This window comes from Thalassophryne amazonica, chromosome 8 (assembly GCF_902500255.1).
Source record: "Thalassophryne amazonica chromosome 8, fThaAma1.1, whole genome shotgun sequence".
Lineage (NCBI taxonomy): Eukaryota > Metazoa > Chordata > Actinopteri > Batrachoidiformes > Batrachoididae > Thalassophryne > Thalassophryne amazonica.
In genome coordinates, this window is record NC_047110.1 from 83,890,071 (window position 1) to 83,902,144 (window position 12,074).

Here is a 12,074-nt window from a genome sequence, read left to right on the forward strand (position 1 = left end):
GCCTCCCATTCTATTCTTACAAACCCTAGGAACTACAAGTAAGCCTGCAGTCTGAGAGCGAAGCGCTCTATTGGGGTGATATGGTACTACGAGGTCCCTAAGATAAGATGGGACCTGATTATTCAAAACCTTATAAGTAAGAAGAAGAATTTTAAATTCTATTCTAGAATTAACAGGAAGCCAATGAAGAGAGGCCAATATGGGTGAGATATGCTCTCTCCTTCTAGTCCCCGTCAGTACTCTAGCTGCAGCATTTTGAATTAACTGAAGGCTTTTTAGGGAACTTTTAGGACAACCTGATAATAGTGAATTACAATAGTCCAGCCTAGAGGAAATAAATGCATGAATTAGTTTTTCAGCATCACTCTGAGACAAGACCTTTCTGATTTTAGAGATATTGCGTAAATGCAAAAAAGCAGTCCTACATATTTGTTTAATATGCGCTTTGAATGACATATCCTGATCAAAAATGACTCCAAGATTTCTCACAGTATTACTAGAGGTCAGGGTAATGCCATCCAGCGTAAGGATCTGGTTAGACACCATGTTTCTAAGATTTGTGGGGACAAGTACAATAACTTCAGTTTTATCTGAGTTTAAAAGCAGGAAATTAGAGGTCATCCATGTCTTTATGTCTGTAAGACAATCCTGCAGTTTAGCTAATTGGTGTGTGTCCTCTGGCTTCATGGATAGATAAAGCTGGGTATCATCTGTGTAACAATGAAAATTTAAGCAATACCGTCTAATAATACTGCCTAAGGGAAGCATGTATAAAGTGAATAAAATTGGTCCTAGCACAGAACCTTGTGGAACTCCATAATTAACTTTAGTCTGTGAAGAAGATTCCCCATTTACATGAACAAATTGTAATCTATTAGACAAATATGATTCAAACCACCGCAGCGCAGTGCCTTTAATACCTATGGCATGTAAACCCTTCCAGGACAATTGCCAATTAGACCTAGTGGAGCGTTAGTGCAGGGAAAGTAAATTGCTCATAATAGCCTCCAGCACATCTCTGTATTTTTTTAACATTAGATTTCCATCTACAAATCAATTTTTCTTTATCTTTTGCAATTACTGCTGCATTATTGCTCTTGTTTCTTTCCCTTTCACTCTTCTATTCAATGCATTTCCCCTATCACAGTGATCCCCTGTCACAAATCTGTTTGTAGTGTTAAATAATCCTGCTGCAGCGACAGGTTTTACTTCATTAAGTTGCAGTAGAGTGCAGTGCTTCACTGCAGTATAAGGCTAAGAGTGTCTCCTCGTGGGCTCTATCAATATCCATTAAGGAGCCTCTCTCATTAGGCCAAACCTCATAGGCCCCCAAGGGCTTGAGAAATGGGCCCTGCCGTCTTAAGTGATGGAGTGTGCTTAGATGGCATCACTGCTGTGTGGGAATGCAAATTGTAATATTTATTTTCCCCTGCGGGTGATTGCCACCAGTACTATGTACACAGACTCCTTTTCATTCAACCTCTTTGCTTAATCAAGAGAAACCTCTCTCCCCTTTTTCTCAGCCCCCGGCTTGCTCTTAACTCCTCCCTTTTTCCTTATCCCCCATCTCCACACACTCCCCAAACCTATTCAGCATATCCCAGCATCTGCAGTATGATTATTCATATGGCAGTGAAGCTGGCACAGCTGCTGTGGTAACCGGAGCTCGATGGCACTGCTTTTCTGCCAAGAGTATAGAAATCGAGCTTGATCAGGGCAAACACCCCCTCTCCACTCTATAATTCTATATGTCTCTACCAGAGGTGGGACAAAGTCACCATCAAGTCACTCTCAAGTCATGAATCAGCAAGTCCCAAGTCAAGTCTCAAGTCATAATGACCACCAATTGTTTGCAAGCTGACTCTGTATACCATTTAATTTTTTTCAAACCTTGCTCAGTCCTGGGACCAAAACAAGGTAGTTATTAACAAACTGTTGCTGTTGCCTGCACTGTAACATGGTGTCAGGTTTCACACATGACCCTGGGTATGGACAACCAAAGACAACCACCTTAGATCAGAGCCGTCTGCGTGGCTACAAACCCTCTCCAAAGCTTGATGTGCACCTGCTTAATGACGGAGACCGCAAGGGCTGTGATTCGTTACTTTTATGTTTTCACTCCTTCCTCTCAAGTCATATTTTAATAGTTTTTGCAGTGCGCACAGCGGCTACATTTTGATCATGGATCAAATATGTTTTGGCTGAAAAGTCTGCAAATATGACCAACTTTACAACAAGGAGTCAGACAAAGATGCTCAAATGATCCACAATTCATGGAGGGAAATTGCACCTACTGTTACATTGGTTTGGAGCTTGATTATTGATGAAGAAGTGGAGCTCGTTGAGAGACAAATTAATCCAGAAAAAGCCACTGTTTCTGTGGTAAATTGCATTAAGATGGCCAACAGCGTAAATCGCGTCCCAACACCAGACAGTTTGGGCCATAATGACGTAATGATCTAGAAGGCTCATCAGACACTTTTGGGTGGAGGTGGAGGGGAGGGGAAGCGACGAGGAAACTATTATCATCATTATTATTTAATAGGCTTTGCTATGCAGTTAAATCAATATGGGCTTTTATTACGTGGCTGCAATGCTATGTGTGCTCTGATTGGCTAATTACCAGTTGGGTATTTTCCCATATCTGGACCGGTTACCATGGCAGTCGGCCCATAACACATATTTGCGTTACAAATCAGGAAGCAAAAAACATGATTAAAAAAACCAAGTCGGAAATAAACATACTCCATAAACAGCATTGGAGGAAACCCACAGATTGGAAGCTTACCAGCTAATGACCGGATCATCTGTTATCAAGTTCTTCATGGATGTGAAGCAAATAGTTCTGACTATGAGCAGTCAGCAGCTTCCATATTCATATTCATATATATATATATATATATATATATATAAAATAAACAAAAATTATTAACCTCGCTTGCTTGGTCTGTACAGGGATATCAGTTCTCTGTGTTTTTTTGCATGGACCTCGCTAATGCTCGGTCCATACTGACAACACATCGGCCTGATATTTCCCTGTTCAGACCTCATGGTCGGTTAATAATCCTTTAATATTTACTTCATATTAAAACATAAATAGTATTAACTAGTTTTAGTATAAGAATAATGAAAGTTGACTCTATTATTTTTTTTTTCCCTTATTTGTGGCTCCCCCGTGGATGGACCCTGTCCTTAGCAGTAGCCTATATGGCTGGGCCACGCCCATTTATAAGTGATCTTGGTGTCATTCTGGGAGATGGGTAACACCCTTACAGACTGAAAGAAATGACTTGTTCCAATCTGGAAATGAAAGGGTGTTTGCATGGGTTACAACAATAGGGGTATCGCACTACTCTCTGTGCCAGGGAAGGTGCTTGGAAGGATTATTCTTCACAAGATTCAGTTCCAGCTACTTGCTGTTAAGCAACCAGAACAGTCTGGTTTCATGCTCAAGAAGTCAACCACCAACTGTATTCTAGGGCTGTGAGTGTTTAAAGAATGTAAGCATGACTACCGGACTTCAGCCTCTATACGCATCCACCACTTCGAAGGACTCCCAGATAGCAGTCCAATCACCTGAATTGAACACTTTGAGAAGATCAACAAAGGCTGCAAAGAAGCGCTGCAGATATTTACACCTGTGTTCTATTACTATGCTGGAGGAGTGTGCTATGAAATGCAAGTTACCCTGAAAGGTCCAACATTGTCCAGCAAACAATATTTGAGATGTTGGAGTCGTTGATGTGTGCTCGCCGCTGATTTGAAAGTCAGTTGTGTATGCATGGCAATGTTTTCTTTCATGTTAAGTTGTGCAGGTTTTTTTCTTTTTTCAGCTGCTTCCATTTGGTGTTTCACCAATGAAAACAGCCATCTCACACTAATTTGTTCTAGAGGTCTATGGACTTACAGCATTGCAATATTTAGCATTCACTATGCACTTCAATACATATTTTTAACTCTGGTGTTGAACAGAGGCAAAATTGCTAAAATTGCCACTATCCTACTACAAGAATACCCAGACGTAGATTAACAATGACAGCTGTAGTGTCATTGCACCTTTTTCAAATGGCCCATTTTAATTTTGGTTTGGTTCATTATTTTGTCCACAGACACTGCAGATCTTGATCAATGAGGTTTCATAATCAGTTAAACCATTTGGTTGAAAACAGCACAGACTAGACCCAGGTCTAACAGAAGTTGGGAGGAGTTTAGCAAATGAAAGGTATTGATCCTTTTGGGTCAGCCACAGTGTTCATTTCAAAAGGTTATTCTTGAGGGCTGAGGATAAAACAGGAAATGAGGACAAAACAGGAAAAGGCTTTTCAGAAACATTGTGCTTGCCCCGCTTGTCTTCACTGATGGCCAGAGGTTTCCTTCCTTGAATGATGGGGTCGTTTTATGGCTGGTGAAGAACCTTTTCTCTCAGTCACAGAGGGGAAATTAGCTTTGTTCTATTCTTATCGGTCCTATCTAACCTTCCCTCCCCCATCTCTGTCTGCCTCTCACGCACCCGCACAAATGGTCCAAATTTCCCCACACCGAAGCTGATGGCCATCCATCAGTACCGATTTTCTCTGAACCCTGCACAGAAAGCTGTGCAGCAGCTCTCTTAGCCCAGTTAGCCTCCGTCCACAAGCCACGGCCACATCAAGAGGAGGAGGCAGTGATCGTTCCTGATCAATAATACATTGACTGCATTAAAGCTTATGAATAAGTCATGGATGGAAAGAACCCAGTCATCAGGAACGAACCTCCCATTCACGCACGCCCACACGCAGAGCAAAGTGATCTTTTACTTAAGCCAGGGAAGCCTCACTGAAAGAGACAGAGAACAAAGCAACAGTTTTAAAACTTGGAGGGATTTTATCACACACCCACTGACATTTTGTTGCATGTTCAAGCTCCATTCTGCCCTTTTTCTCCGCCGCTTCTACCCATCCCTTTCATGCCATTCTCCCCCGCCTTCTCACCCTCTCTCACGTAATGGCCTTTTTCCTGTGGGTAGTATAAATAAGTTATTACATTCATGTGTCCTAAGGCATAGCAGCGACCGTCTGAATATAAATAGTTCATTTGCTTCTGTGGTGTAGGCCACGCTTTGTGCCATATGAATACCTTTGTAATTACTTTTTCTTTTTTTTTTTCAACAAAGAGTTTTGTGACTGTTTAGGTTGTGAGCGGAGATGCAAGAAGAAATTGGCTTACATAAATGTCAGCCAGTGATTTCCTCCTAATATCTTTGTGAGTGAGTGTGTGTTACAGATGTGCGAACATTCCCCGTGACACTATCGACAATTTGACTCCCGAGTGTCATTGTTACAATCGATGGGAAGTTCAACATTTTGCTTGTGGATACTCCAACACACAATCGAAGATTAAACTCACAGACTGTAGTTAATTGGCAGCTTTCTTGCCAGAACGTCTGAATAATTAATCTCTCAGATGTACACTATATATAAAATATAGAGCTCATTGAACGTCTTTCTGCATTTATGTACAGTATATGTGCTGACACAGTCCGCCACCCACCTACTCCCTTCCTGTGCACATGCTCACATGCCTTTGAGTGTGCAAATGTTTGGCTGCTTTTTGAGCTGACATTATTGTGGGTTTGGGCTCTGATGGTGTGCTCCTCCTGGAGGCACAGGGAGGTAGAGGAAGCAGCACTTTGTTCCTGCCAACAGAAGTGTGTCAGGCAGGAAATCAGGAAATCTCATGGAGCAGTTCTCAGAAAGACACAGCAGCCTCTTAACAGCTGTGTGATTATCTGTACCCCCCCCCCCCCCCCCCCCAAAAAAAATAAAACTAGTGCTGAACACAACATGAGCTGATGAAAAGAATATAGAATATAGGAATTGTGGCATGGGTGGGAGAGGAACTTGAACCTTGGAGAAGTAGAGATTGATGAGAAAATCTGTTTTTGACAGACCTGCGGGAAAATGCCACAGTACAGTGTATCTGAGATTTTAAAGTTTGTCATTAGGGGCATATTTTAAAACAATGAAAATCATTGCATCATTTTGTTGTATCCCCTACAACTGCCACAACACTGAGTTTCTTTACACAAAATGTTAGTTTTATCTGGACAGTTCCTGTGTGGAACTACACATACAAGAATTTAGTTGTCATGAGCCTTTGGAATGGCTGTAATGATTTTATATCGAATATATTGTTACCGGAGGAGACCCAGATGAGTATCGCTTGACTTGGAAGGGACCATTACCACATTTTGACCATGTGGTGCTTTTCTATGTGCATGATCCAGCACATAGGTGCCTCAGTGTTGATGACCACAGCAGCAGGAAAAGATCAAGATTGGACATTGGAATTAACAAACAGAATTTTCAGTTTTCAAATGGCCTAAGACAGATTTATTTGTAAAACCCACCACAAGTAACTGTGTGTTATACCGACCAGCCAACCGCTGACGTCAGAAAACGAATGTACCCATAATGCAACGCGACGTGTGTCTAAACTCAAAACCTTCAAAATTAGTGCATTACTTTAAAACTAATACTATAAAATATAAGCAGAAATATAAGCAGAGTAGGATCTGGTTAGTACTTGGATGGGAGACTTCTTTGGAACACCAGCGGCTGTGTGTGTTTCTCCAGGTGAAACTGGAGTTGTGTCAGGAAGGGCATCCGGCGTAAAACTTGTGCCAATTACCAATGCAGATGTGGCTGTATCCGCTGTGGCGACCCCAAACAAAAACCGGGAGCAGACGAATGGACAACAACATATAGCTGATATTTTCACTTTGTAAAACGAAAGACATACCATTAATTTCAATAACTTGTCCGCAATTAGTTTGTTCAAAATTATAACCATAAGTCAAAACTGTCTGCCTGTGCAAGACTCCAGTGAATTGACCGGCAGGTCTGTATGGTGTGAAGAGAAATTATCTTTTTTTTTTCTTCCCTCGCTCTTCCTTTCTCTCTCGTAGTCCGCTCTCCTCTGCCTGCAGAGAATAGAGCTCTACCATTCATGGCTGGCTGTCTGTCTGCTACAAAACATGTAACAGACAGGCACTAAAATCTTTGATTTCAGACTTTACAAATGTTTTTAACTGTTTAGCTTTATTGACTATGCCCGCAAAAATATGTTGGTGGTCTAAAAGTTATTGGAACTAAATGTATCGGAAGCTAATTGGTCTGCTGATGGTTTTCAAAGTTGTCTGGAAAGCTAATCCACTAATGAAAACGTTAGCTTTGATAATTAGCGGTTAGCAGATTAGAGGAACTGTGCCCACCACTGGGTGTGAGCGGTTCGCTGACACGTTGAGGTACAAAACAGCATCGGCCTTTCACTTTGAGCATGGAAAATATTAATTCAAGACTGCAAAACAGTTCTGTGTGTAACGTGATGTGGCACACATCATAATATGCCAAATAACTGGATACTGCCCAGCCTGAATAAGCTATTTTACCACTTTTCATGCAGCCAAGTCTGTGAATGGTAAATGGATTGCATTTATATAGCGCTTTTCCATCTGCATCAGACACTCAAAGCGCTTAACAAATAATGCCTCACATTCACCCCGATGTGAGGGTGCTGTCATACAGGGTGCTCACTACATACCGGGAGCAATAGGGAATTAACGACCTTGCCCAAGGGCCCTGGATAAAGATACTTTGACAGGCAGTTTACTTCAAAAAAAATTTTAATTACGAAATATGTTTTATGATTCTCCCACACCTCCCCTGTCCTGACACTTAGCATAGGACCACCGCAAGGGTGTGTGCTCAGCCCGGCTCTATACTCCCTCCATACCTCCCACTGCACACCCACTCACCCCAGGAACATCGTCATCAAGTTCGCAGATGACACAATGATAGGGGTCTCGTCTCGTCTGAAAAGGTGATGAGATAGCCTACACAAATAAAGTTGAAAACAGGATGTGCATCTGCCACTCAGGACAGGGGACCAGGAGGTGGAGCGTGTGTGTGTGCATGCGTGCGTGTGTGTGTGTGATGAAAAGGAGAGCTGTTTTAACTTTATTTGTATTTTCAGGACAGTGACAATAAAAACATTCTTCTTTTGGGGAAAAGGGCTCAAATGTGATTTGCATTTTTTTAAAAATGTGATTTATGATATAAAGTCTTGCAAAGAGTATTATTTAAAATTTCTCCGTGATCTAGTCTTAAAAAGAAAAGCAAAAAGCAGAGAAATTGCAATATATTGTAATATGAAATTGCAATACAGTGGTCCCTCACTATAACATGGTTCACCTTTCGCGGCCTCGCAGTTTCACGGATTTTTTAGTCCAATTTTGCATGCTTTGTTTTTTTTTTTTTTACAGTGCATTGTGTTCTGCGTCCTCATCAAGCAGGCCAGTCGCGGCACCGCGAAGGGAGAGTACTCGCATTGTGTTCTGCGTGTCTGTTTATAAGAATCTTCTCGCCCAGAAGAAAAAAAGAGCGCCAATAACTACCCATAACTCTGTTCTTCACTCGGAAAAAGACACCTGCACCGAGGTGTGACTCGTTAGCGGAGCGGCGCCAGGACGAAGAGGCGCGATCAGAGGAACTGTGAAATACTGGTCAGTCACTATTAATAATTTCTTATGTGTCCAACCTCGTAGGTTGATCGTTAAAGTTAAAGTCATTAGTTCTAAAAGCCATCATAATTATTTATAGGAAAACATTCTATTTTTATTTCTCAAAAAAAATGTTTGGGCCTGAAAACAGGTTGGTCTTATTTTTCTATAAGGTTTGAACTTTGAGAGTGTTTACACATGAGAGAAAAATGAGAAAATGTTAATGCCTGTTTGAGAAAAATGTATAAAGTGTGTAGTGAGGGGTTTTACAGCCTTAAAATGTCTATAATAATTGTAAAAAATAACGCTGACTACTTTGCGGATTTCGCCTATTTCGGGCTATTTTTAGAACGTAACTCCCGCGATAAATGAGGGACCACTGTACTTGTAAAATCTCGTTTCTCAAGCATTGCGATCTATATCAAATTAGCACCCATGTATCGTGATACATATCGTAACGGGAGTCAAGTGTATAGTCCCAGCCCCAGTAAACATCTTGCTATGTCACTGCTTCACCTCGGGGAGCTTTATGGCATTCCCTCCACTCCTCCTACTCACCACAAAAAGGTTCAGCCTCCCCGCTTACCTCACTGTCATCACTGTAGTCGAGCTTCCAGGTACCTTGTTACCGTCTTTGATTCATGTGATTAGAATCTCATATATTATCAAACTGACTGTCCAAAGTATGAGGAGAGAGTAGCGGGTAAATTAAATGGCATTCCTCTTTAGTGCTTTGAATTTTCGCACAGCATCCCAGTGCAATCAGTGTGCATTTAGAAAAACATGCCGACTTATCGCCTTCATTTAGGGGAAAATCATCATATGAAAGCTGGAAGGTGGAATGAGAAAAGTTGCAGAACTGACTTGCTACTGAGGCAGGCGCACTGCTCCGTCACCCTCACGACATTGTCCAATTAGAGCATATGATTAGTGTAGACTGTCTCTGGTGATATGGAATCCATCAGCCAGCCTCAGATTGCTACAGGTCTCTGTAATTTAACCATCTCTGTCGGCACAGAGCTGCTAATATAAATCTAACAGACTGAATGATTTCTACTTAAGGGCTGCGTTGATTGAAGCTGATCACATTTTGCAAAGGTTTATTATATTTCAGTAATATGTACGTTTTGATTGTGTTTGTGTGCAGGCGTTTGTCAAAGCATACTGGCGAAGTGACAGCTGCCATCTGATATGTGATTCCATTATCTCTCCTCCAGGATACCAGAGCCAAGGGCAGATCCTATGGACCCATTGGACTTGGGAGACAATGAGTCTGGTCCCTCCATGGACCACGCCCCCTGATCCCAGCATCTGCATCCACCTGTCTTTCAAAGTCTACTTCAGCCCCGCCAGGCTGTCACACATGACCTCTCCCTCTCTGTCAGCCGTCTTCTCGGCTCCCCTCCCCTCCCGCGGTGTCCTCTGGGACTGAGCTGACCTTGAGGATTTGCTGTGACAAATACAGATGGCTGCCTCATTTCTGCTTTCAAACTTTTTCATTCCTCACCACCTACTAACTTTTTTTAATTGAAACAAGCACGTTATGTGCAATCAATTACTGTCAGTCTCTGTCTTAACAGCCAGTCAGCTCCTTGGCTTCATGGCTCAGTCAGAGAGGAGTCTGGGTAAGCAGCCGAGCACAGCATCTGCTAAGCACACCAGATGTCCGAAACGGGCAAATTCTGTCACCTTCCATGTGTCCCTGTTCATTTATTCACAATGTAATTTCGTGTCTGTCATTTTTTTGACAAACATTTTTTTAAACTGGGATATTGGAAATGGCACTTTTTTCAGATGCCACAAAGCTGGTCAGATCTGGAGAATTCTACAGTCACAGAATTACAATGACTGCTAAATCTGCCCATATTGGATCTTACCATTAAAAAAAATTGCTCTAATAACAATTCTGGTACCATAGAATTACCCATCTATTACCAGGATGCTGCACAGTCCTCATTAGTTTGGAAAACAAAAGACTTGATTGTGCAGAATAGTACTTGTGCAGTATCCACCTTGTATGGACTGTAAGAACTCATTATTTTGGCGAATTTGGATCCTAAATTAGCGTGTGCATTTTCTTCTTCTGCCTTAACCTGCTCATCTATCTGCCAGTTTTGATGAAGTCTGTGTATATCAGCAGTAGTTGCCTCTGAGAATGAAGCAGTGTTTTTAACTGTTTGTTGGCTGGTTTGCTATCAGTATTCCCTAAAAGCCATCAGATCAGCTGTCATTACACTGATGAAGAGGTTGGGCCTATCCTGGAATAAAAATAATGTTGGTTTGGATTCAGATGAACACTGAGATGAGGTTTTTTTAAATGAGTATTCAAGATGTCGAGTTTTGTTGCTGATGCCAGCCACCTCATAAATGTTGCTTACAATTAATGCATTCCATTTTACCAGAATCGTTAAAAGGTTATTCCTGTCAAACCAAACTAACATTCCCATCAGTCACTGTCTTTACAGGTGAAGGTTGCAATTCCAACCACAGGGAGTCCACCTGTGTTTGTACTTTTCCTTCATTAGTGTGCTGTTCAAATATTATTTCCCTGCCTCTTAGAAATACTAGAACTCTTGGTGAAACTCTATTGTATGTGCCTTAATGATAAATGTCCATCAGGTGGAGATATTGCTCCATTTGAAGAACCTTGACTAACGGTTCCTCCTGGGACACCACCAACGTCCAAACTGATACTTATATTAGATACGAAGTCTTGCATTTTTCACTGAAGGAAAAGTATGTTCAGTTTCAAAATAAAGAAAATTTACACACACCTTTTTTAAAAATGCTCTGCTTTTCCTTCTTTCTTGCTAAAATGGTCTCCAGGGTACTGTTTATTTGTATCCACTGTAGACAAATGCCACACTTGTGCTTGTGATTTGGTATATAGATGACATTCTCCATCTTCCACTGGATGATAAGGAGGGCACAACGCATCATAAGCATTATTGATAGTTTCCATCCACTGTTCCTGTGGTTTTCTCATTCAGTGCTCACATCTAAATACTAATACTCACACCATAGACCAGCAAGAACCAAAGCTAAATTGAATAATTTAAACTGAACAAAAGAACGTCACCTTACCTCTTTACCTCAGGGAGCTTTGGTGGCCATTTGCATGATGCTTTCTGGCAGCTTGGCACTAATCTGCTACACTTGTTTTAAAGGGAATGACAGAAGGCACTGTGATTGATTTCTTTCATTTTATGCACAGGAGGCCCATTCCTATTTATATGACTTCCTCCAACCCCTTTATTCCCGGCACACTAGTTTCCACTCAGATTTCATGCAGCATAGATCAGTGTTTGTGCAAGTATGTCCGCACATGGTCCTGTGGTTGGTTTTTCCACGCACTTAAAGACAATGAAGACAGGACTGATAAGATGTAACATTTTCTGAGTCCTGATAAGATGTAACATTTTCTGAGTCCAAAGATGAATAAATTGGAATATTTGATTGGTTATTCTTTTGCTGGCCTATATGGAAGTAGGCCAGTACTTGTCTTCTCACATGTAGACCTAAACCTGCCAGAATT

The 12,074-nt window shown here is 41.4% G+C and overlaps 1 protein-coding gene across 3 annotated transcripts in view; it reads left to right on the forward strand.

Annotated features, from left to right (window-relative positions):
- The window catches only part of trim44 (tripartite motif containing 44), a 152,625-nt gene extending 141,305 nt beyond the window's left edge, over positions 1–11,320 (forward strand). For all 3 annotated transcript variants that reach the window (XM_034176850.1, XM_034176852.1, XM_034176851.1), the window contains one exon: positions 9,757–11,320. In XM_034176850.1, coding sequence (XP_034032741.1) covers positions 9,757–9,841 — 85 coding nt within the window. In that variant the 3' untranslated portion in view covers positions 9,842–11,320. The remainder of the gene's footprint in view (positions 1–9,756) is intronic.
- The last annotated feature ends 754 nt before the right edge of the window (positions 11,321–12,074 follow it).